This window comes from Arachis hypogaea, chromosome 17 (assembly GCF_003086295.3).
Source record: "Arachis hypogaea cultivar Tifrunner chromosome 17, arahy.Tifrunner.gnm2.J5K5, whole genome shotgun sequence".
NCBI classification, from domain to species: domain Eukaryota; kingdom Viridiplantae; phylum Streptophyta; class Magnoliopsida; order Fabales; family Fabaceae; genus Arachis; species Arachis hypogaea.
In genome coordinates, this window is record NC_092052.1 from 101,704,761 (window position 1) to 101,731,708 (window position 26,948).

Here is a 26,948-nt window from a genome sequence, read left to right on the forward strand (position 1 = left end):
CTGAACTTGTCAATGGCGTAAACCACTGCAAGTAATTCTTTTTCTATGGTTGTGTAATTTTTCTGGGCGTCATTTAAAACGCGACTAGCATAATAAATGACATGCAGAAGCTTGTCATGCCTCTGTACCAGCACTGCACCAATGGCGTGATCACTGGCATCACACATTAGCTCAAATGGTAATGTCCAATCTAGTGCAGATATGACTGGTGCTGTGACCAGCTTAGCTTTCAGCGTTTCAAACGCCTGCAGACACTTTGTGTCAAACACAAATGGCGTGTCAGCAGCTAGTAGATTGCTTAGAGGTTTTGCGATTTTTGAAAAATCCTTTATAAACCTTCTATAGAATCCTGCATGCCCCAGAAAGCTTCTGATTGCCTTAACATTGGCAGGTGGTGATAATTTTTCAATTACCTCTATTTTTGCTTGATCCACCTCTATTCCCTTGTTTGAGATTTTATGCCCAAGGACAATCCCTTCAGTCACCATGAAGTGACATTTTTCCCAGTTTAAAACTATGTTGGTCTCTTGGCATCTTTTCAGAACAAGTTTCAGGTGATCAAGACAGGAGCTGAATGAGTCTCCATATACTGAGAAGTCATCCATGAAGACTTCCAGAAATTTTTCCACCATATCAGAGAAAATAGAGAGCATGCATCTCTGGAAGGTTGCAGGCACATTACACAGCCCAAATGGCATCCTTCTATAAGCAAACACTCCAGATGGACATGTGAATGCTGTTTTCTCTTGATCCTGGGGATCTACTGCAATCTGGTTATAGCCTGAGTAGCCGTCCAAAAAGCAGTAATACTCATGACCTGCCAGTCTTTCTAGCATCTGGTCTATGAATGGTAAAGGAAAATGATCCTTTCTGGTGGCTGTATTGAGTCTTCTGTAGTTAATACACAAGCGCCATCCTGTAACTGTTCTTGTAGGAACCAGTTCATTCTTTTCATTATGAATCACTGTCATGCCTCCCTTTTTTGGGACGACTTGGACAGGGCTCACCCAGGGGCTATCAGAAATAGGATAAATAATCCCAGCCTCTAGTAATTTGGTGACCTCTTTCTGCACCACTTCCTTCATGGCTGGATTTAGCCGCCTCTGTGGTTAAACCACTGGCTTGGCATTATCCTCCAATAGGATTTTGTGCATGCATCTAGCTGGGCTTATGCCCTTAAGGTCACCTATGGACCACCCAAGAGCTGTCTTGTGTGTCCTTAGCACTTGAATAAGTGCTTCCTCTTCCTGTGAATTTAAAGCAGAGCTTATGATCACTGGAAAAGTATCACCTTCTCCTAGAAATGCATATTTCAAGGATGGTGGTAATGGCTTGAGCTCGGGTTTAGGAGGTTTTTCCTCTTTCAGAAGAAATTTCAGAGGCTCTTTCATGTCCTCTGAATCCTCCAAATCAGGCTGAACATCTTTAAAGATGTCTTCCAACTCTGATTCGAGACTCTCAGCCATGTTGATCTCTTCTACCAAGAAGTCAATAAAATCAACTTTCATGCAGTCTGTTGATGTGTCTGGATGCTGCATGGCTTTGACAGCGTTCAACTTGAACTCATCATCATTGACTCTCAGGGTTATTTCCCCCTGTTGGACGTCAATAAGGGATCGTCCAGTTGCTAGGAAGGGTCTTCCTAGAATGAGAGTAGCACTCTTGTGCTCCTCCATTTCCAGCACAACAAAGTCAGTGGGAAAGGCGAATGGCCCAACCCTGACAATCATGTCTTCAATCACGCCTGATGGGTATTTAGTGGAGCCATCAGCAAATTGAAGACATATCCGGGTTGGTTTAACTTCTTCAGTTAAACCAAGCTTTCTGATAGTGGATGCAGGTATTAGGTTGATGCTTGCCCCAAGATCGCATAAAGCTGTCTTGGTGCAATTACCTACTAATATGCATGGTATCAGAAAACTCCCAGGGTCTTTAAGCTTTTCAGGAAAGCTTTTCAGAATGACTGCACTGCATTCTTCAGTGAGGAGAACTCTTTCTGTTTCTCTCCAATCCTTCTTATGACTCAAGATCTCTTTCATGAACTTGGCATAAGAAGGTATTTGCTCAAGTGCTTCTGCAAATGGAATCTTTATTTCAAGAGTCCTGAGATAATCTGCAAAGCGAGCAAATTGCTTATCCTGCTCCTCTTTCCGGAGTTTTTGAGGATAAGGTATCTTGGCTTTATATTCTTCAACCTTAGTTGCTGCAGGTTTATTGCCTACAGAAGTGGTTGAAGAAGCCTTTTTAGAGGGGTTGTTATCAGCATTTGTGTGTGTCTGATCCCTCACTGGCAATTGAGTGCCAGAGTTAGAAGCTGGAGTGAAACTGGACGCCAGCTCCCTGTCTGTTCCTGGCGTCTGAACGCTAGAAATATGCCTATTTTGGGCGTTCAGCGCCGGATCCTGCCCATTTTGGGCGTTCAACGCCAGATTCTTGCCCATTTCTGGCGTTGAACGCCAATCCTGCCTTGTTTCTGGCGTTGAACGCCAGTTGTGGGCATGGTCTGGGCGTTCAGCGCCAGCCTTCCACCAATTTTCTGGCGTTTTAGCGCCAGAATTATTTTTCCCTGGGCTCTTACTGTCCTCAGGTGAATCTTTGGTGGGTTGCTCATTTCTTGACTTTTTGCTGCCTTGAGGTGGGATATTTAATGTCTTCCCACTTCTTAATTGAACTGCTTGGCATTCTTCTGTTATTTGCCTTGACAGCTGCTGCTTTGTTTGCTTAAACTGTTCTTCCATATGTATATTAGCCATCCTTGTCTCTTGTAGTCTATCTTTGAATTCGGCTAACTGCCTTGTTAGGAAGTCCAATTGCTGATTGAATTCAGCAGCTTGTTCTACAGGACTGAGTTCAGCAGTTGCTGTTTTAACCTCTTCTTTCATGGAAGGGTCACTGCTTAGATACAGATGCTGATTCCTGGCAACTGTATCAATGAGCTCTTGAGCCTCTTCAATTGTCTTTCTCATGTAGATAGATCCACCAGCTGAGTAATCTAGAGACATCTGAGCTCCTTCTGCAAGCCCATAGTAGAAGATGTCTAACTGAACCCACTCTGAGAACATTTCAGAGGGGCATTTTCGTAGCATCTCTCTGTATCTCTCCCAAGCATCATAAAGAGATTAATTATCTCCTTGCTTGAAGCCTTGGATGTCCAGCCTTAGCTGTGTCATTCTTTTTGGAGGGAAATATTGATTCAGGAATTTTTCTGTCAGCTGTTTTCATGTCTTTATGCTGGCCTTAGGTTGGTTATTTAACCACATCTTAGCTTGATCTTTTACAGCAAATGGAAACAGTAATAGTCTGTAGACATCCTGATCTATTTCCTTATCATGTACTGTGTCAGCAATTTGTAAAAATTGTGCCAGAAACTCTGTAGGTTCTTCCTGTGGAAGACCGGAATACTGGCAGCTTTGCTGCACCATGATAATGAGCTGAGGATTCAACTCAAAGCTACTGACTCCAATGGAGGGTATGCAGATACTACTCCCATATGAAGCAGTAGAGGGGTTAGAATATGACCCCAGAGTTCTCCTGGACTGTTCATTTCCGCTTAGGTCCATGATGGAGAAAGGGAGATGATGTAAAATAGAAAAAATATTTTTATTTATTTATTTATTAATTTATTTCGAAAATAAAATAAATCAAAATAAAATAAATAAAAATGAGTAAAAGATTTTCGAAAAAGTGAGGAGAGAGAAAGTGGTTAGGAGATTTTGAAAAAGATATGATGATTTTTGAAAAAGGTTTTAAATTTTGAAATAAAAATTTGAATTTTTAAAGGAGAGAGAAAAACAATAAGATAACACAGGATTTAAAATTTTTAGATCTGAGGTTCCTTATTTTCGAAAATTTTGGGGGGGAAAAACACCAAGGAACACCAAACTTAAAAATTTAAGATCAAGACACAAGGAAAACTTAAGAACACTTTGAAGAACACCAAACTTAAAATTTTTAGAAAACCAAAATAAATTTTTGAAAAACACAGAAAAATCAACAAGAAAACACCAAACTTAAAGTTTGGCACAGGATTTAATAGAAAAATTATTTTTTTGAAAAAGATTTTAAAAAGAAAATAAGGATTCTAAGATTCTAACACAACAATAATAAGAGACTCTAAACAAAAAAGGAGAAATTTTTCCTAATCTAAGCAACAAAATAAACCGTTAGTTGTCCAAACACGAACAATCCCCGGCAATGGCGCAAAAAACTTGGTGCACGAATTATGAATCACACTTTTCACAACTCGTACCACTGACCAGCAAGTGCACTGGGTCGTCCAAGTAATACCTCACGTGAGTAAGGGTCGAATCCCACGGAGATTGTTGGTTTGAAGCAATCTATGGTTATCTTGTAAATCTTAGTCAGGAAGTCAATTATGTTTATCAGTTGAATTGCAAATAAACAATAGAGCATGGATTAAAGGTTACTTGTTATGCAGTAATGGAGAATATGTTGGAGTTTTGGAGATGCTTTGTCTTCTGAATCTCTACTTTCCTCTGTCTTCTTGTTCACGCACGCACATCCTCCTATGGCAAGCTGTGTGTTGGTGGATCACCGTTGTCAATGGCTACCTTCCATCCTTCCAGTGAAAACTACGCTCACGCGCTCTGTCACAGCACGGCTAATCACCGGTTGGTTCTCGATCCGGTTGGAATAGGATTTACTATCCTTTTGCGTCTATCACTAACGCCCAGCCTTCAGGAGTTTGAAGCTAGTCACAGTCATTCAATCCTTGAATCCTACTCGGAATACCACAGACAAGGTTTAGACTTTCCGGATTCTCATGAATGCCGCCATCAGTTCTAGCTTATACCACGGAGATTCTGATTAAGGAATCTAAGAGATACTCATTCAATCGTATATAGAACGGAGGTGGTTGTCAGGCACACGTTCATGATTTGAGGAAGGTGATGAGTGTCACAGATCATCACCTCCATCACAGTTAAGCGCGAATGAACATCTTAGATAGGAACAAGCGTGTTTGAATGGAAAACAGAAATACTTACATTAATTCATCGAGACACAGCAGAGCTCCTCACCCCCAACAATGAGGTTTAGAGACTCATGCCATCAGAGAATACAAAGTTTAGATCTAAAATGTCATGAGATGCAAAATAAGTCTCTAAAAGTTGTTTAAATACTAAACTAGTAGCCTAGGTTTACAAAAAATGAGTAAACTATGATGGATGATGCAGAGATCCACTTCTGGGGCCCACTTGGTGTGTGCTGGGCTGAGATTTAAGCAATTCACATGCAGAGGCCATTTGTGGAGTTGAACGCTAGTTTTTGTGCCAGTTTGGGCGTTCAACTCCAGCTTTTGATCCTTTTCTGGCGCTGGACGCCAAAATTGGGCAGAGAACTGGCGTTGAACGCCAGTTTACATCATCTATCCTTGTGCAAAGTATGGACTATTATATATTTCTGGAAAGCCCTGGATGTCTACTTTCCAACGCAATTGGAAGCATGCCATTTCGAGTTCTATAGCTCCAGAAAATCCACTTTGAGTGCAGGGAGGTCAGAATCCAACAGCATCAGCAGTCCTTTTTTAGCCTGAATCAGATTTTTGCTCAGCTCCTTCAATTTCAGCCAGAAAAATACCTGAAATTACAGAAAAACACACAACTCATAGTAAAATCCAGAAATATGAATTTTTTCTAAAAACTAATGGAAATAAACTAAAAACTAACTAAAACATACTAAAAACTATATGAAATTAACCTCAAAAAGCGTATAAAATATCCGCTCATCAGCCCCCGACAGCAACTTCACCCTACACTGATTGCTCTTCTACGTACTGTAATTTTTTGAGGGAGAAACAGGGAGGAAGGAATTTGATCGTTTGTCTTCTTAGGGTTTTCAGTAATTCAGAAAATCAAACATAGGTGTTATGGGTATTGCAATGGGAGTTAAAGTGTGTTTGGAGGGGTGGGGGAGAAACGACGTTGTTTTGGAGCTTGGGGACTAATATGTCCTCTTTTCAGAAGCTATAGTACACGTGTCATCCTGTAACGGTGAAGTCAGTGCCACGGGAGCCACGTCAGCATTTTTCGTTGGGTCTAACGGATTGACTTTAACGGAGGGGTAAATTTGTCCACATTGGACATGAATGTATTTTCCATTCTTCGGAGACGAAAATGTTAGCAGGAAAAAAAGTCAATGACCTATTTGTCCTTTTATCAAAAAGAAATGACAAGGAACATATTGTCTTTTTTCAATCATTAAGGTACAGATTGTCTAAATTAAAAAAGAATAGAGATCAAAAAAAGATTTTACTCATAATTTTTTATATAATTACCTTAAAGATTCTTTTTTAAAATAATATATAAACTTATTAGTAGTTTGTTGAAATTTAAAATCTCTGGTGAATAAAATCGTTATTAAAATAATTTCTATTAGTATTTAATAAGAAATTATGTTATCTTAATACCATATTGAATATTTACTAATTAATTAAGAAGGAGGTTTATATTTGGGTTAAGTACTTTTTCGTCCCTAAGGTCTTGGGTCAAAATCAAAATCGTCCCCAACCTTTTTTTTTTTGTATTAAAACCATCCTCAACATTACAAAACGTTATAAAATCATCCTTTTGTCCATAAATAAATTTTTTTGGATGATTTTGCCCATAAAAAAAATCCCTCTGCCTCCCCATTAACCCCCAACCCCCTTCATCATCACTGAGTCTATTTCTCTCTTTCTTTCTCCAGACTCCTACTCTCCCTCACCAAATTTCCTCACCAAATCATGAAAACCAAGCTTTTCCTTCCTTTCACTCTCCATGGTTCAGAAACGCATAAAAGATTGTAACTTTGATAGAATAGGATTTAGCAGCTGAAAAAACTCGATCTGGGTCTGAATTGAAGCACGATTATGCGAAAATTTTTATTTTTGTTTTTTTGTTTCCCTCTGAAATTTGGGTAAGCGAGAGAAAGGAATGAGAAGAAGGTTTTTGTTTCTGGTTCATTCTCTTTGGGAGAGACGATGAAGCACCGCAGCAGTTTTGCATCAGAGCGATTATCACCGTTTGATTCGAGATGGCGTCGGGATGGGTGAGAGGAAAAGTGGAATTGGAGTGGGAAGCGTTGTGATATGAGGAGGGGTGTTCGATGGGGAGGCGTTCGAATTCATCCTTGTCCAGAAATCGAAGGTGGTGGGCAGCAGTTTCGGGAGATCGGAGGGTGCGGGTTTGGGATCGAGTTCTGGGAAAGGGAGAGGCGGCGCTTGCAGTGGCTGCTGGCTTTCCACGGACGGCGACGGTGGGTGGCAGTTGGAAGGAAGAAGAAAAGAAAGGGAGGAAGAAGGAGGGTAGAACCAGCGCACTGAGGGCGGCGGCGGCCAGAGGTTAATGGCAGTAGTTTCCCGCACCATGACTTTTTTTTCTTCTCTGTTCGTTCTTCCTTTTTTATTTTTTTATTTTTTGAAGAACATATCCATCATTTCTTTTTTTTTTAATTTTTGTTGTTGGTGATTTTGAATCTGAAGTTGTGGTTGATGATTGGTGAATTGTTGTTAAATCTAAAATTTTTGTTAATTTATTTTGTGGATGTTGTTATTGCTATTGATTTATTTTATTGTTGCTGTTGCTGAATTTGCTAAAATTACTAAATTTGTTGCTGAATTTGGTTGATGTTGCTGAATTTAGTTTGTGGTTGGGTGATAGTGATTTAGAGAAAAAGAATGTGTAATGGTTATGGTGGTAGTGGTGATGGCCATGAGAAAAGGGAGAGGAAGAAGAAGAGAGATGCACAAATGATGATGATGATGCGGGAAAGTTAGTGGTGAGGGTTAGAAGGGTTTTTTCATTTTTGTTTAAGGGTAAAATTGTCTAAAAAATATCATTTATAGACAAAAAGACGATTTGATAACGTTTTGTAATGTTTAAAATGATTTTAATACAAAAAAAAAGTTGAGAACAATTTTAATTTTGACTCAAAATCTTAAGAACAAAAAAAATACTTAACCCTTTATATTTTTTCGAATTCAGTATTTACATATTCGCTTAAATTCACCTTATCATTATTAAATAAAATGTTAATAATATAAGAGATTTTATTAACAAACTAAATATTTGTTAATAATCTTTACAAATATTTTCTTAAACCATCATTCGGGACTAGTTATTTGTTATTTGGCGCCAAGCCCCAATCATTTATTACTACACTGTTGTGTTCTGCTGCTACGCATATTGAACAACAACGTCCTTTTGCAATTATTTGAGCTTCACCTTCCGTATAAACATCACATACATACCATTATTACAGTAAAGTGTGTATAAATATTAAATACTAATCAATTATCCCTCACTGTTCAGCTATGCCACAGTGATATAATCCTGTACCTTATTAATTACTAGCACAATTTCATCTTCCCTTTAACAAAAAGGTAAACCAATAATCTTACTTTAGCAGTGCAAGTCTAAATTTTCACCCCCAAAATCGATTACAAAATTCTGTACAACTCTATCTTTCGCGCTGTGCCTGAAAATGATGTACGCACTTAGGGTTTGTTTGTTTCAGGGAGAGAGAGAGAGAAAGAAGTAGTTTGAGAATCAGACTTGCAGTAAAAAAATGGTAAAATAAAAAATAAAAAATTAATTATCTTTAAATAAGATAATAAAATTTATATATAATAAAAATTATAAATTTATTGGTCTTATTTTTTACTTGTAATCCTCTTAATTTTAGAAAATCTTCTTTATCCGTGTGGAAAAGTAAACAAGAGTGATTGGAAAATAAGCGGAACTGGCCTTCTGGAACTTGGTTCCAAATATTCCCCTGCTTTTTTAATATATATATATATATATATATATATATATATATATATATGCATTATGCAATAGCATATATAATATAATATATATTATTAAATGTAATATAATATATTATATATTGTTATTAATATGATAATATATTATTATTTATTATTAAATGCATATGTAAACCTTTTTGTATTGATAATATATAGTATAAATTATATTCTTATTTGGTATTTATTTATAAAAAAGTTATTTATACAAAAATGTTAGACACTTTAGATATCAATATTTTTATCTTATCTTTTTTATTTTTTATTTTTGGGAAAATTAAATTTGAAAACGTCAACTGAAAATTTAAAAAATAAAAAAATTTAAGAACCTTTTTTATGTTTGAGTGTACATATAACAATTATTTTATTTTATCAAATAGTTAAAAACAATTTTGTCAGTAAAGGATAAAATTATTATAAATAGAATAATTCTTCATAAGATAAGGGCCAGAAATATCATTGAAGTTAATGGGTTAATACTCAAATTCGTTCCCGAAAGATTATGTTATCTTCATTTTCGTTTTCGAATAATTTTTTTAATAAAATTAGTCCGTGAAAGATAAAAAAATAAGTTAAATTAGTCATTCTGTCAGTTGAACGATGACGTGGCACGTTAAGTGTCACGTGGCATGATGACGTGGCACGCCACGTGGCAGATCAACGCCACAGTCAACGCCATGTGGCAGGTCATCGACACGTGGCACGCCACATGGCAGGTCAGTGACACGTGGCATACCCAGGTCAACGTCACGTATCACTTGACATGTAAAAAAGATTTTTATAGTCAAAATAGTCCTTGAAAGTCCAGACATAAGTCATTTTCATCCCTCAAATTTTAAAAATTAGTCAAACTAGTTCTTATATAATTTTTTTATTTTTCTTCATAATATTAAATTTAAAATATTTTTTGATACTACTAATTTTAATAGAAATGTAATTGACAAACAAAACATTAGTAATTGTATCTTTTCTTCTTAAAATTTTTTTTCAATAAAATTATCTCTCTCCTTTAATTCTTCTCAAAATCTCTCTTATTCTTTTCTATTCTAAAACATTTTTCTTACATACATTTTGCTGGAATATATATATATATACTCAAAATTGAAATGTATGTATTTATTAACCTAAACAAAGTTATATGCTCGGAATCAAAATTTATGTATATTAAGCTAAACAAAGTTATACCACTATTTTTTTTCTTACATACATCTTTTTTTTACTGGAATATATATATATTCCAGTAAAATGTATGTAAGAAAAATGTTTTAGAATAGAAAAGAATAAGAGAGATTTTGAGAAGAATTAAAGGAGAGAGATAGTTTTATTGAAAAAAATTTTTTAAGAAGAAAAGATACAATTACTAATGTTTTGTTTGTCAATTACATTTCTATTAAGATTAGTAGTATCAAAAAATATTTCAAATTTAATATTATGAAGAAAAAATAAAAAAAATTATATAAGGACTAGTTTGACTAATTTTTAAAATTTGAGGGATAAAAATGACTTATGTTTGGACCTTTAAGGACTATTTTGACTATAAAAATCTTTTTTACATGTCAAGTGACACGTGGCGTGCCACGTCATCATGCCACGTGGCACTTAACGTGCCACGTTATCGTCCAACTGACAGAAGGACTAATTTGACTTATTTTTTATTTTTCAGGGACTAATTTGATTAAAAAAATCATTTAAGGACGAAAATAAAGATCGCGTAATCTTTCATGGACGAATTTGAGTATTAACACTGAAGTTAATATGCCTTTCTTTTCTTCCACTTTTCCATTCAAACAAACGAAATAAATAAATCATTTTTTTCCCATCTAAATATACTTGTGGAAATTAAAAATTCTATTCAACTTCTTCCTTTTCTTTCCTTTATGGTTAGTTCTCTCTTCCCCACTTCCTTCCAAGTTCCAACCAAACAAAGCTTTAATTAATTATAGGTTGATTTGTTCCTCCTTGACCAATTCCCTAAAATGAAGAGTTGGATGCATTAAAGGTCTAAAAATCTCGGTATTCAATCAACGACTTTCTACTCTTGGTTCCAAATTTTATTTGCAAGAAGAGGAAATGATAGTACTAATAAGCTCACAAGCTCAAAGAGTATAGGCTGATATAGTAGTAGTAAGTAGTAGTAGGCATTTGCTCTCAGACTCTGAATTAAATTCTGCAACCAACCACGCATTTAATGCAACCCTTCTTGGCTTTCTCCTCAAATTACCTTCGAAATTATCCGTTCGTTTTTTTTTTTCAGGAATTTATTTAATGAATTTCCTTAATTCTTGATTTAAAGTGTAAAAACAAACATTTCACTCTTAATAATGTCTGTTTGAAATGATTATCTTAGAACATTTTTTTTTGACAGGGATTTTCTTAGAACTTCGCTCTGTAGAATATATTCTAAAATTAAAGTTATAATGTCAAAGGTACGTATAATATTTGTTTTTTAATTAATGTATAAATAAGTAAGTTTGGTAAACCAAAATGTGTGCAAAACAGCATTATTGATTTATTGTATGTGTTTTGAAGTAATGATAGTATACGACAAAATAACTAAATAATTATATAAATAATGGATACATGTTCCTCCTCCTTCAGTTCCCTCGTTTTCAGAAGAGGCAGGTACCTCATTATATATATATATATATATATATGTATGTATGAGGTGCATGGTTAATGGTTACTGTGTGATACATAGATGATGATGATGATGATGCTATCAATGGAAGAGCTAGCGTGTGAGCTGAGTGATCATGAAAAGAGAAACGCTCAAGGTTTGCCACCGGGTTTCAGGTTTCACCCAACTGATCAAGAACTCATTACCTTCTATTTGGCTTCCAAGGTCTTCAATAATACAAATGCTACTACTGCTACTACTACTACTACTCATGTCAACTTTGTGGAGGTTGATCTCAATCGATGCGAGCCATGGGAACTTCCAGGTCTGAATTTAATTTAATTTATTCTTCAATCGTAATAAGCTTGGCTGTAAGTGTTGAGTTCTTTCTTTCTTTAAAAAAGAAAAAATGTGAATGTGATGTTGGTGGATGAAATGGCATGTACGGCAGAAGTGGCAAAGATGGGGGAGAGAGAGTGGTATCTGTACAGTGTGAGAGACAGAAAATACCCAACGGGCCTCAGAACTAACAGAGCAACCGCTGCTGGGTACTGGAAGGCTACCGGCAAGGACAAGCAAGTCTACGGCGGCGGTGGCCTTGTTGGGATGAAGAAGACGTTGGTGTTCTACAAAGGGAGGGCCCCCCGCGGTCAGAAGACTAAATGGGTAATGCATGAGTTCCGGTTGGACCCTCACAGCTCTCCTTCCCTCTCTAAGGTACATACACCCAAAGCAATCACTCTTACTTACATTGGCTTCTGTGTACCGTGTGAATCAAGTTATGTCTTCACTTTTGGGTTGACTAATGAATCATTTCCTGTTCCTAAACTTGACCCTTTTTACTCTCTGCTCTTGTTTCTCTTGTCTTCATGTGATCCAATCCATCTTTTCTACCTACTATTCATTCCCACATGTGAATTCCTAGAGAGCCATCTTAATTAATTAATTGTTTGAGAGATGCAGGATGAGTGGGTAATATGCAGAATATTTCATAAAAGTGGGGAAAAGAGAGCTCCTACTACTACTCCTCCTCCTCTGCTACTTCATCATCAACTGCAGCATCAGCAACAACACGATCCATTATTATTATTCCAAACCCCATCATCCCTGTTCAATGACCATATCTCCCACTCTCATAATCATAATCAAAACCTCCTCTCGCCATTGCTTCATCCTTTCCCAATCCCTGAAGAAACCACTAAAACCAGATCATCAACAATTAACAGCAACCATTACCCTCCACCACCACCTTCCTCCCAACACTCGCTTAAGCTCAACAAGTCTACTAAATTAACAAAAACAGTGCCTCCTTCTCCATCATTCTTCCAATACCAACAGCTTCTAGAAGATTATCCCAACTTATTGCATTGGATCGACAGTGGTAATAACAATAATAATAACTGCAACGCTAATAATACTGCTAGTAGTGTTGAGATAATGGATGCTGCTGCTGCTGGCTTGATAGCATTCTCATCAGGAGGACCTTCACCTACTCCTAATAATAATAATAATAATAATAATAACAATGCTGAAATAATGATGATGTCTTCTTCTTCGGCTTCTATGCTGCACATACTCGACGATGCTCCTCTTGGGATTCAATCTTGGCCTCATCATCATCATCATCACCTTCTGTAAAATAATGTATGTGCATGCATGCATATTTACCTTAATTAGTTAATTAATTAATTATTAACTTATTGTATATGCGTACCTATGTATGTGTAGTATATATGTTAAGCTAATATATATATATATATATATATATATATATATATATATGTCGATTTTTAATTAATTAATTAATGTTTCTGTTGCTACGTGCGTGCACTGACCTTTGATATGGACATATCAGTATAACATTATATATATAATCTATATATTTGTCTTTGCATACAAAGAATAATTGAAGTACCAACACCATCGTGCGTTACATTATTGTTCCTTGTAAGAAGATATAATAGCTGCGCTACACATACAAGCTAAGCTAAGGTTTCTTATAGTAATGAAAATTCATGTGGTTAATAATCTCCGGCCATGTATCTAAGCATCTATTATATATACATGTCAACATGATTAAAACTATATATACACTAAGCTATAGTAGTATTCTACACGATAACATATCAAGAATAGAGAGCTTCAATTCTTCCTGAATCACAAATTGAACCTTTCTTTTGTATTTGCTGTATTTTCAGAATCGGGTAACGTTTGTATTATATGATGAGTGAGGATTAATATTCATTTGTCGATAATTCTAAAAAAAATATCTAAAGTTATCTTATATAATATAATATTTATAATTATATATATATAAATTTATAATTACATATTTGTTATATTTAAAATTATATAATTATTTTAATAATAATTAATAAATATTAAATAGGATCATTCTAATTTCTAAACTATTTGATTTTTTATTGTTTCTTGTATATTATTATTTATTGGAAAAGTCTAGGGGGCAGCAGTTTTGTTGAATTTTGGCCAGCATGTAGCCAGCAGAGAAAGGTGAGTCATTAGATGAAAACTCACATCAATCTCACATCATTAGATCATCATTGATGGCTATTTGATGGCTACCAATCACAAAAGTTGCTGGCCCCTAGCATTGCTCTTATTTATTTTTATAAGATGCAGCAACGTAGCCTTTAATTTGGCGTCTGCGAGACTGCGACAGTCGTTCCCTTCGCTCACTTTTATTTGCTTTCAATTTTTGTGTTCAGCTGTACGTTACTGTCGGGGAAAAAGTAATTTCGAGATTTATATTTTAGAAATATCCTCATTTTTTGTTGGCTGATTTTTTTCAAAATGGGAATGATTACAATGTAATGCAATAAAATGGACGTATATCAAACATTTGTCCTGTTAAAATGTAGGTTATGTTTTGTCTTTATTACCTTTTTCAATTTTTTTGTGCAACCAAAGGGCAGGCTATGTTTATAAAGTTTCAGTTTTTTTAATTTTTAATTTTTTGTTTGTGGTTTTTAGCCCAAAATGCAGGTTGCATTTGGAAATGGGCAATTTTTTTTTATTTTTTGAAAATTCAAAATACAGGTTGTGTTTAGAAATTGACTTTTTTTATTTTTATTTTTTGGAAACCTAAAAATGCAGGTTGCGTTTTAAGTGGGTCAAAAAAGTTTTTTGGAAGCTGCAAAATGCAGCCTACGTTTTATATAAAAATAATATTTTAATCGAGAATCTTTGACGATCGATTTTTCTATTGGTAAAGAAATATAAAAATATGATCTTGTTGTAAGTATAGCTTCTAAACCAACAGAAAATTCTTTCGTACAAACGTTTTGGTTGTCACAAGTAACAAATCCCTTTAAAATTGATAATCGAAGTATTTAAACTTCGGGTCGTCTTCTCAAGGAACTGCAGGGAGGTGTTTTTATTATTGGTTATGAGTTTTGTAAATTGGGGGTTTTGAAAGTAAGGGACAAGTAATTTAAATGACAAGTAAAATAAATAAATAACTGTAAAATAAACTCTTGGCAAGGTATGAAAATTAGAAGTCCTATCCTATTTATCCTTATCAATGGTGATGAGAATTATATTTTGCTCCCACTAAGTCAACCTCTAACTATGAAGGTAAGTCAAGTGGATAAATCAATTTAACACCTAAAGTCCTAGTCAACTCCTAAGGAAGGACTAGAGTTATAGGAATTTAGATCAATCAGCAAAGATAATAATTATCAATCACGATGAGTTTGACAACTCAAGAGTTACCAATTAATCAATTTAAGCCAGGAATATAAAAAGCTAAATAAGAATCACAAATCTGAAATACCTCAGTTTATATTAAATAAAAAAAATCCTAACATGAATGGTTCATAAGCCAATTTGGCAACATAAGTAATTAAATGAGAACATTAAAGTATCTGAAAGTAAAAGAGAAATATAAAGTAAAAAAATATTGAACCTGATGAAGAGTTGAAGTCCTAAATCCTTTAAGAGGAATCCTAATCCTAAAACCTAAGAGAGAGGAGAGAACCTCTCCCTCTAAAAACTACATCTAAACTATGAAAAGTGAATAATTGAGGGCCTCCCTTTTGAATGGATGCATTCCCCCACTTTTTAACCTCTAATCTCTGCTTTCTGTACTTGGATCTGGGCCAAAAAGGCTTTCAGAAATCGCTGGGAGCGTTTTCTGCAGTTTCTGGTGCGTGGCGTTTGTCACGCGGTCGCGTCATCTGGATTTTTCCTTATTACGCGTTCGCTTCGGTCACGCGTACGCGTCCTCTGCGTTCTGCTCAAGGCGCGCGTCCGCGTCAGTCATGCGTTCGCGTCACTGCCTTTTCGTGCTAAGCATGCGGCCGCGTCGTCCATGCGTTCGCGTCGCTGCCAGTTTCTTCAAAAACTCCATTTTGTGCTTTCCTTCCATTTTTGTATGTTTCCTTTCCATCCTTTAAATCATTCCTGCCTTAGGAGATCTGAAAATACTCAACACACAAATCACGGCATCGAATGGTAATAAAAGGTAATTAAAATAATTATTTTTAAAGCAAAGGAAACATGTTTTTCACATACATCACATAATAAGGAAGGGAAAGTAAAACCATGCAATTTCACATGAATAAGTGGGTGAAGGGTTGAATAAATCACTTAAATTGAGCACAAAATATATCATAAAATATGAGTTTATCAGCCTTGCCTATAAATACAAAACTCAATTCAACCCAAGTTGTACCTCACTTTCATTCTACTCCCATTTCTCTTTCTTTCATATATCTCATACTTGTGAGTTTTTTTGACAATTAGTTGTGTTAAAAAAGTCGGGTTAGGTGAGGTTGAGGTTATGGAAGGTATTGCAAATATGTGAGTGTATTATAACGGTGAGATTATACCAAAAACACACACGAAGGAGTGACTTTTATTTGTGAATGTCCGTTTTTATTTGCTATTCTATGTACCATGAGTTTTGTAGAGTTACAAAATGATCTTTGTAAGAACAGCATACGGGGATGGATGCAGTTGGCGACGATGTCAACGTTGATGAACTCGAGGATATAGATTGGGAAAAAAATAACAATGACAGTGAAGAGGAGTTTGAAGCCAACTATGAAATCGATGATGAAAACGATGACGGAGACTTGGCAGGCAATCCGGCGGTACAAAATGAGGCGCATGCGATTGTAAGTCAGCACCCTTTGGCATTCCATGTTTTATGCGGACTCTGGATCTCGAAGCCATGCATGCCCCGAAATTTCCTGAGTATGCAAATATCGGTATGTTATCTTATGGTTATTAATTAAAGTTACCACTACTATTTATTTTATTTGCCTTCTCCGACTGACGGTGGTTCGCATGTCGTAGCTGAAGGCAATGTTGCGGCGTAAGATGGTGAGTTTAGTGTCGGAATGAAATTTGGTTCTAGAGAGTCAGTGATGTCTGCAATCAAAAGCTACACTATCTCTAGAGGAGTTGATTACACTGTTTATGAGTCTGAGCCGCAGACATTCTATGCGAAATGCAAGGGTTATGGTGCAAGGTGCGATTGACTTATCCGAGCTAGCTTGATTTGAAAGAATGGGTGTTGGGAGATCAGGAGATACAACGACAAACACACGTGCACCATGGGCACGATTTTACAAGATCATGCCAAGTTGGACTCAGACACAATTGCAGATGCCATTAGGCCATTGGTTGAAGAAAATCCGTCGATAAAGGTGAAGTCTATTATTGCAGAAGTTCAGTCCAGATTCAAGTACACTGTAAGTTACCGCAAGGCTTGGTTGGCAAAGCAGAAATCTATCGCAAACATTTTCGGTGATTGGTAAGTTTCTTACCAGACTCTGCTAGTATGGTTGAAAGCAACGACTGCGAAGATGCCAAGCTCCCGTGTTAAAATAAAAACGCTCCCTGTTTATCGTGAGAGTGAGGAGATTCAAGGTGAAAGAATTCTCCATCGCATTTTTTGGAATTTCTATCCGTGTATTGTAGCATTCAGACACTGCAAGCCATTGGTGCAGGTTGATGGCTCACACCTGTACGGAAAATATAAAGGTGAACTTCTAGATGCGGTTGCACAAGATGGGAACCAAAACATTGTGCCTATTGCATTTGCGATAGTCGATGGTGAGATGGAAAACGCGTGGGAGTTTTTCCTAACCAATTTGCGGAGATATGTTGTTACCATTGATGGCGTGGACAATTTTCTGACCGAGATAATTCCATCGACGCAGTGATAGCTCGCAGTAATGATGCATGATCACCACCAAGAGTGTGGCACATATTCTGCATCAAGCACATCGGGTCCAATTTCTTAAGGAGGTTCAAGGCTCCGTATTTGCATAAACTCGTGGTTAACACAGGTATTTGAATTCGTTGTTATGGTCCTATTCATAGTAATTTTGTGGCACCTGCTTATGATTACATGGTTTGTTCAATATGCTATTCTAGGATGGAACAAGAGTACAACAAAAACTACCAAAGGCTTAAAGAGTGGGGTGAGGCATATACTCAATGGTGCGATGAGATCGGTGTTCAGCAATGGGTGTTGGAATTCAACGGGGTCATCGTTAGGGACATATGACGACAAACTTGGTAGAGTGCATAGATTCTGTCCTGAAGGGTGCACACAACTTTCCTATGACTGCCATTGTTAGGTCTACTTTCTATCGGCTAAACGAATTATTTACTCGAAAGAGCGCCGAGGCTCATGAGCGTGTCCGTGACGGATTCACGTATTCAGAATTTTCAAAAGAGTGGAAGAAAGTTTTCGACGTGCAGGAAACATTATGGTCAATCAGTTCGACAGGCGCAATGAGATGTTTGAGGTTCGCAAAATGCAAGATGGTTCCATTTACACTGTTAACCTTGCGCAACGACACTGTGATTGTGGTCATTTCCAGGTTGAGCGACTCCCATGTTGTCACATCCTTGCATATTGCACTAACTAGCATCTTCATTGGCAAGTATATGTGCATGACGTGTATAAGATGTCTGAAATTTACAAGGTCTACAGAGGTGAGTTTGTTCTGGGTGTCCTATCTACGTAGGCTAGATATGAAGGAGTGAAAGTGATCACAAACTGGACATTGTGGTGCACGACAAAAGAAAGACCGAAGTCAACCCGTTACTTGAATGAGATGGATTCATGGGATATGCGCGATCCTCGCCCATTAGCGTGTAAGCTTTTTTATGTGTTTGCGCAATTTATTTATGCATGCGGTAAACATTGAATAATAAATACGAAGTTAGATAAAAAGTGCAACAAATTGGTCTCAAACAGAAAAGTACGATAACAAAGCTAAACATACCATAATAAGTACAAGAAAAAATAGAAACATCTAAATATACAATACGAGATACAATACTGAATATAAGTAACAACACTGAATACAAAGCTATACTGAACAGTATAAGATAAATTGCAACAACTTACTTCCTCGGTGTCTTCTTCGAATACTGAGATGGGGTGTATTTATCCGGGGGCACAGTCTGTGTCCGTAAATTATACGGATGACCCTGAGGAATACCGGCATCCAAACCACCGCCAATGTCAGAAGCACCGCTAATGTCGTACAAACCGGAACCACTTATGCCCGGAGCACTCACAACGCTATAATCATACTTGTGCTGAAGGTCATGTCCTAGAAATCCCTCCTCATGCTGCAGGTATTCATTCAAATCAAACAACTCGGTACGCGGTGGTGCAAAAGGACAGTGAGGAACTACATGACATGGCGAGCGATCCATCGAGAAGTCACTGGCATTACCTGATGTGGCGTGACGACCAACAGACTGCTCAGATGCACTAGGCCCTTGCTGCTCTGGCGTCGAAAACAGATAATTTGTGTCCCTCAGGACCTGAGAGAAGCTGATGGAATCAATTCCATGCAAGGACTGAATTGACAATCGGTTGGAATTACCATCTGTGGTATGTAAGGTTCCGCTGCCTGAGGTGGTTGTAGTTCCGACATGTACGGTTGTTGCTACTCCCACGCCGGCCATTGCTGTTGTTGCTCATATACCAAAAACTGCTGTTGGCCATAGGCCAGTGCCTGAAACTGCTGGCCATATGTTGGGTCCTGAAATTACTGCTCATTCCCTGGCATCTGGAACTGGTGTTCATATGCCGGGGCCTGAAAGTGGTGCTCATATACTGAAACCTAGATAATAATTAATCAACTTGAATAATAATAATTAATAACGGAATCATTAATAATAATTAATAACGGTAACATTAATGATAATAAACCTTAATGATACCTGAAATCCTTGGTCATAGCCCGGTGCCTAATACTGGTGCTCATGAGGGGGAATTTGTTGCTGAGGTCCAGCTAGTTCTTCCTGCTGTTCCTGTGGTTCATTCGTGTCAGCTTCTTCACCTATAACTCTATCTGACAGTCGTAGGTGATGCCCGTACTGCTATATGTAACAATCGTAGTACACCGGGAGATGATGAAAGTCGACAATCTCGTCCCCTAACTGCAGTGTATTATAGCGGCCAGATATCCACAAGTTAACCCATTGAATGTTCCTATCTCTCTAATCATGGTTCTGTGGGCCTGTCAACCGCCTACAATGATCACAACCAATCTCGAAAGCCGGGTCTCGTGGAAGCTGTTGCAACCCAAACTGTCGTCTAATTCGGTCTATCGGGTACCACTCTATACACTCGAATGACACTAATGGTGACTTTGTGGAGCACATTAACAAATTTACAGCGAGGTACTCCGGAACCCCTACTCTCATATACGGGCACCATATAAACTGCACATTAGTAACCACGAGGCTGATTAGTAAAATTGTTATTCTAAATAAGCAGCCTAACATAAAAGGTTAAAACTTATATCGTCGACTTCCATGTCATTGAGTCATCGTCTAAAATGCGCAGTAGGCTTCTGTATATATCTTGTATGTTGGCGCCAATGACTCCACCTAAACAAAATTAGAATGATTGCAATAAGAACAACAATAAAAATAACAATAACAATAATAACAACAATAATAATAACAATAAAAAATAATACCGTCACGCAAGTGAAACAACAACATCGACGAACTGATCGTGGGAAATAGGCGCTAGGAACGGCATACGCTCCCACGCCCAAACAAAAAGTAGTATGAGTGGCCCATCTATCTCTTTACAGTTGTATCATGATGCACGACACAACGATCTGTATAGATGTACTAGACTGGCTGCCCCCCAACTGTATAGTGAAATCCGGTGAAAATCTCGAAGTGGAGGCAAAAACTTCGAGTTCAATGAAGTGATAGACTTATCCGGAAACACAACCATTCCGAGCATGCAGAAAATGTGAGCCCGGATGTACTACTCAATGGACTCCTACGTGTCACACGGTTCGGTGTCTCTGTACCACCGGACCCATGCAAGATTCACCTTGCCTAAGACGTGATCTTGTGGACCAGGCTCCCGACCAAAACAAGCGATGCAGTTCTCCACCAAAAACTGGTGACTGCTGTCTGTTCTACCTGTGACGGGCTCCCCATTAACCAGGAGGTCAAGTATATGTGTCACGTCTTCCAGCGTCACCGTCACTTCGCCGACTGGAAGTTGAAACATGTGAGTTTTTGGCCTTCATCGTTCCACTAATGCACTCAGTAGTGTAGAATGACCTCTCATTTTGCCTACTCGCGAAACATGTTGAAACCCAGTCAATACTAAGATCGCTACAGCTACCTCATTAAGGGTCTCTGACGAATCAAGTTTTTTAGACAACAAATTCCTGATAGCCTACGAAAAGAATATTTTTTTTTAATAATTATAATTAGTATTAACAATAACATTAATAAAAGTATTAATACTTTTTAAAATAACTAGCGAGCACAATAACTATCACAATAGTAATCATAATAATAAATTCTAAATAATAACAGTTAATAACTTATTCAAACAACAACAACAACAACAACAACAACAACAACAACAACAACAACAACAACAACAACAACAACAACGTTACTCATGATGATAATTATAATAAGATTACTAAGGATAATAATAATAATAATAATAATAATAATAATAATAATAATAATAATAATAATAACAATAACAAAATTTTTAAAAATAATATTCTGTTAATAATCTATTAATTATTACAGTTATTATTATATTAAAAAATAATAATAATAACAAGATAATAATAATTTATTAAACAGTATTATTATTATTATCATAAAAAATAATAATAATTTATTAAAAAATAATAATAAATTATGAAACAATACTATTTATTATTAAAATAATAATAAATTATTATTATTATTATAATAATAATAATAATAATAATAATAATAATAATAATAATAATAATAATAATAATAATAATAATAATAATAAATTAACAATAAAATTATTAGTTAAAATATAAATAAAAAACATAAAAATAAATATATTTATTCATTATAAAATAAAAAATACTTACCCATTGAGGATGATCTAGATATTCAATAATGTGTTCTTGAGGTAAGGTAAAATTACGAATTAATTTTTCTTTCTCCCACACTAAAATCCTAAACCTTTACTGTGTTCTTCCTCCCACATTTACTCCCTTTCACCCCTCAATGCGAACCCTTTTACTCTCAAAATACCCTGGCTGTATAAGTGAAATTGTAACTTCTTCTCAGCCTGCATTTTTTTTTTAAAGATCGGCTACATCACTCTCCTCAACACGTGTCATGTATACAGGGGGGAGGCTACCAATCGCAACCTGTGATTTGCTTGTCCCGCCTGCCAAACGCAACCTGCGTTAGGGAATTTTCAAGCTGGTCAAAGTAACAGACTAGCAGGTCATGTATGCATGCAGGGGGTTGGGACACGTTTCAAGACTTCATTGTTCCTCCCTGCCAAAAGCAAGCTGCGTTTTGCAGCTGTATGCATCTTTTGATTTTTTTGTTCCAGTCAAAACGTAACCTGAATTTTGCAGGTTACTGATTATAGCAGATCCACATATGTGGATTACATGCCATACAACAATATACCTGAAGATCATTTTTGCTTCTATTAATAAATTAATTTCTGCCAAAATTCAAACATTGATAAAAAAAAGTTTTTAAAATATATTATGGACAAATAGTTTTTGAATAATGTAAAAATATGATAAAAATATCTAATAAATATTATATTTTTATAAGTGATAAAAAATTTTGTATTTAGTAAACAACTTATATATCCTTTTGATTCAAATTTTTGTAACAATATTTAAATAAATATTTAAAAGGTATAAAAAAATTAAGAACAAAATTTAATTTTTAAATTTTTATTTTTATTTTGTAAAGTAATTTGGTTTTTCACAATAAAAAGAATTTAAAAAAATCATTTGACATAAAATTACAAAATTTTAAAGATTATTTTTTTAATAATACTTGCAAAAAATTGAATTAAAATTTGACTTCTAAATTTTTTTAGAATATATATTTAATATTTAAATTTTTTTTTATTTTTCATTAGCATTTTCTGGAGTTATTTTTGTCGGTAATTTATAAGAAATGTAGGCGATTTTAATACAAATAAATTCTACAAGTTATATTATTTTAGTAAGTCCTACAAAATTTTAGAAGAGTCACAGTTAAGTCCTATTTAATATTCAGTTTCCTTAAACAAAATTTTATTATTGCAATAAAATTTTTAGAAAAAGGTTGAAGGGATCACAGACAGATCTTACTTAAGATTTAACGATAGAATTATCTACACAATATTACTCTACAAATAATTTAGTCAATAAACCCACTAATATCTATTGAATATTACATAATAAAATAAGAAAAGAAAGCAATAAATAAATAAATAAATAAATAAATAAATATCAATAAGAGAGAGAAAGAGATTGAGAGAGAATAACACACCAAATTTGATGATGGAGTTTGGCCAATTATGCCAACGTCTTCGGTCAGAGACGGATCTAGTATTATTATGGGAGTAATAACATAAATAACAGGTTAAAATACATAAACAAAACAAATAAAATCTAATATTACACTAATGTCTTAAATATAAACATGTTATATAGTTATCTCGTTTGTATTTTTATGTAAATCAAATTAATAAGATTTGAATTAGTATGAAAAATGGTAAATCAAATTAATAACTAGCTTTGATTTAGTAGGAGAAAATATTGAAATGAGTTAGTCCATAATAAATAAAAAAATTTAAGGCCCATAATAAATCGAATTGAATAGCTTTGATTTATAGGTAACGTACACCAAAGCTAAATCGAATGAAGTAGGTTCAATTTAATATATATATAATTCGAATTCACTTGTTTCGAGTTACAACTCACAACTTCTTCTCGCAACAACACCCACTGAAGAGTGAGGCCACAATATGACAAGAGTCAAAACTGCAGACATGGAAGACGACCCAAATCGTATCTACCAGATGGACGGAGTTATCTATATTATTGGTAGCATTAATGAAGAGATTAGTGAATGAAATTTCTTTTTTTTTCAAGATAGATCAGAAATGTTAGAAATGTTAAGTCGTTTAGAGTTTTTTATTATAAGCATTAGTTAGAATTTTTAAACTACAAATGTTAGTTAGAGTATAGATTTAGTAGTTTTTTAGAATTTTGAAATTACAAATGTTACTTAGAGCAGTAAATATAAGTATTAGTAAAAGTAGTGTTTAGATATTTTTTTGTAGAATTTGTAAGTTATAAATGTTAGAATAATTAGTGAATAGAAGTTTACTTAGAATTTAATTTTAGTTAAAGATGTCAGTTTAGGACAGTGGTTTAGGATTGTAATTGATGTTACATTAAAGTTTTTATATTAGAATTTTTCATGTTAGGTGATTTTAAATTTAGCTTGGATTTTTTTGAATTTGTTCAATATATGCGTATTTTAGTATTATAATTTGGAGTATATGTATTTTTTGCAAAAGGACATGCATAATTTAATATTTGTTTAATGAATTGTGTTGCGAGGCTGAATGACTACTGGTTTAAGTTGGATGAGCCACTAGTCAGTGCATTTGCGGAGAGGTGGCGTCCGGAGACGCGTACTTTTCATATGTCATTCAGGGAGTTCATGATTACGCTCTAGGATATAGTGTACCAGTTAGGATATAGTGGCCGACCTGCATGGAACTGGTTTGAGAAGCTATTGGGTGTCTTACCTCCTGCGGACTGCATTGACAAGTTCATTGTGAAGTGTACTTGGATGCAGAATACCTTTAGCGAGCTTCCTTAGGGAATCGACGAGGATGCAGTTAGGAGGTACGTGAGAGTGTACATCATGATGCTGTTATCGACCCAACTCTTTGGTGGCAAGTCTGGTACACGTTTTTAAATCCGGTGGCTACCATACATAGCTAGGCTAGAGGACATGGGCAAATACAGCTGGAGATCCACTGCTCTTTCGTGGTTATACTGATGCATGTGTTCTGTTGTAAATCCAGCTAAATTAGTAAATAATTAGTCAATAAATTAAATTTTAAAAAGAAAAATTAAAAATATGAATATTATATTAAAATAGGATAGAGCTCTTTAAAACGATAATTTTGACACTAATTTCGAAGAATTTGGCTCAAAATTAGACCGAACGGGCTGAATCGGTCAAAATGGGCCCAAACCGAGCCCGTGGGCCCAACCGGACCCATCAAATAAAGAAGACACAGCTTCATTTCCCCCTTCTCTCTTCATTCGTGCTGCCATTGTTGGAGAAGGGAAGAAGAAAACTAAAATCCTAACCTCCACTTCAAACCACCATATTTCCCCCATCCGAGCTCCGATCGCCGCACTGTTTGCGGCCACGCGACCATTGCGTCGTGTAAGAACCGCAACTAATCAACCGGTAACTAAATAATTAACATTGCCCAAATTAGATTCCGAAAAGTTAGAGTGAGAATTTGAGGATTTAAAGGTGATTTTTGGACTCAGTGGGTTTTTCTGAGTCAAAAAATGTGCTTTCTGCGAAAAATCGTGAAAAACTGCAAACTGGCAGTTGAACCAGTTTAAGTCTACCCGGTACTGCACAAGAAAAAGTGAAAACAGTCAAAAACCTTAGAAAAACATTAGAAGTTGAAAACCGGGCGTTAAGTTTAAAGGTTTGGCCCGAAGTTGGGTCAAAAGGGCTAATAACGCTAACGAGTTAGATCGGGCCCAAGTTGGGCCCAAGCCCAACAAATAAATAGAGCCATTAATAAACTCAACCCACCATAACACTCACATAAACACACTCACACAGCCGGGAAGAGAGGAAGGAGAGAAACCCTTTAGCATTATCCATTTTAATCTTTCAAAGCTCATATCTTGAGCTAGAGAGCTCCGATCGCCACACCGTTTGTGGCTACGCATTCCTCGTGAAGAGCTCTACAAAATTCATACAAGAAACTGGGGAGGTAACCACGAAATCTTTTCTATTATTCTCTCCAAAATTTCGGTTCTTAGGATTTGTGATTAAGTGTGTTTTTGTGATTTTGGATGTTTAGGTTTGCTCTAATCCTTGCTTAGCCACGGATTTTTACTATCAAATCTGTTGGAAAAGGTAAGAGTCAATAAATCCTTGTGAAATTTCAAGTTTGATAAACCTTAGGTTGAATTATGTGTGGTATAGCTTGAAGTGGTGAGTAATTGAACTTGTTGGAGCTTATTGGTGATTATTGTTGGCTTGGATTGTGTTGGAAAAGCCTAGCTTGTGCTCAACTTTGGTTTAAGGGCATATTAGAAATCGGTCAAGGTATGGTTTCGGTTTCCTGTATGTAGTATATAATATTCTTGGATACTTAGGCTAGTGACCTATAGGATATGTTTGGATTTATGTTGTTGGTTGATGTTGTATGTTGAAATGATATTGATGTGTTGAGAATTAATGATATTAAGATATGATTCTTGATAACTTTGAATGATTGTATATTGTTGGATATGGATTTAAAGCATGAATGAGGTTGATTATGTGAATTGATGAAGAAGAGGTAATGATTGGTGAATGTATTGGTGAAGGATTGATTTAGAATCATATATTTGATGTTGATGATTGAGAATGGTGATTGGTAACCCTAGAAGGTAAATTGTGTTGTAAATGGGGATTTGGTATTAGTCTGATTGGATGTGGCTTGATGAATTGCTAAATTTGAGTACATATGAAATTTGGGTAAAAAGAGAATTTTGGTGAACTTTGTTTGATCATAACTTTTGCCTCGGTTTTTAAAATTTGATGAGATTTTGTTAAAATTAAAGATCTTTGAAAACTCTTTAAATTGATATAAACTTTGAAAAATTTAGAATTTTGTAGAGGAAGTTATGATCATTCAAAGTTTGTGTTAAAAATCTGAAATTCTGCTAAGTTGCAGAATTTCATGATTTCTGATATGTGCGAGTGCACACCCTTGTGCTGACGCACAGGCAGGGAAATGCGTTCTGTTTCCAGCGCTAGCACAGCTTGTGCGTGCACATATCTAAGGATGAATTGCAACCTGTGCGTCCGCACACGCACCTATGCGCACGCACATGTTGGGAATGCCAGTCTGTTGGGGGCGCTGGCACAGGTTGTGCGAGTGAACAGATTTTGTAAGTTTTGCTACCTGTGCATACGCACACATCTTGAAACTCGTCA

The 26,948-nt window shown here is 35.8% G+C and overlaps 2 protein-coding genes across 2 annotated transcripts; both read left to right on the forward strand.

Annotated features, from left to right (window-relative positions):
- Window positions 1-11,425: 11,425 nt before the first annotated feature.
- On the forward strand, window positions 11,426-13,237 carry LOC112765821 (NAC domain-containing protein 46). The gene is made up of 3 exons (XM_025811682.2): window positions 11,426-11,745; window positions 11,872-12,137; window positions 12,384-13,237. The coding sequence occupies exons 1-3, from the start codon at window positions 11,502-11,504 to the stop codon at window positions 13,056-13,058; spliced, it is 1,185 nt and encodes a 394-aa protein (XP_025667467.1). The 5' UTR covers window positions 11,426-11,501; the 3' UTR covers window positions 13,059-13,237.
- A 3,546-nt stretch (window positions 13,238-16,783) lies between these two features.
- LOC112763565 (uncharacterized) lies at window positions 16,784-17,958 on the forward strand. Its single transcript, XM_025809205.1, has 4 exons — window positions 16,784-16,914; window positions 16,972-17,137; window positions 17,216-17,607; window positions 17,826-17,958. The coding sequence occupies exons 1-4, from the start codon at window positions 16,784-16,786 to the stop codon at window positions 17,956-17,958; spliced, it is 822 nt and encodes a 273-aa protein (XP_025664990.1).
- The last annotated feature ends 8,990 nt before the right edge of the window (window positions 17,959-26,948 follow it).

Coding starts and splice junctions, on each gene's coding strand:
- LOC112765821 (XM_025811682.2), top strand. CDS start 11,502: ATGATGATGATGATGATGCTATCAATGGAAGAGCTAGCGTGTGAGCTG. Junction 11,746..11,871: donor CGAGCCATGGGAACTTCCAG/GTCTGAATTTAA, acceptor CATGTACGGCAG/AAGTGGCAAAGATGGGGGAG. Junction 12,138..12,383: donor GCTCTCCTTCCCTCTCTAAG/GTACATACACCC, acceptor TGAGAGATGCAG/GATGAGTGGGTAATATGCAG.
- LOC112763565 (XM_025809205.1), top strand. CDS start 16,784: ATGAAATTTGGTTCTAGAGAGTCAGTGATGTCTGCAATCAAAAGCTAC. Junction 17,138..17,215: donor AGTCCAGATTCAAGTACACT/GTAAGTTACCGC, acceptor GTTTCTTACCAG/ACTCTGCTAGTATGGTTGAA. Junction 17,608..17,825: donor GAGATAATTCCATCGACGCA/GTGATAGCTCGC, acceptor ATGCTATTCTAG/GATGGAACAAGAGTACAACA.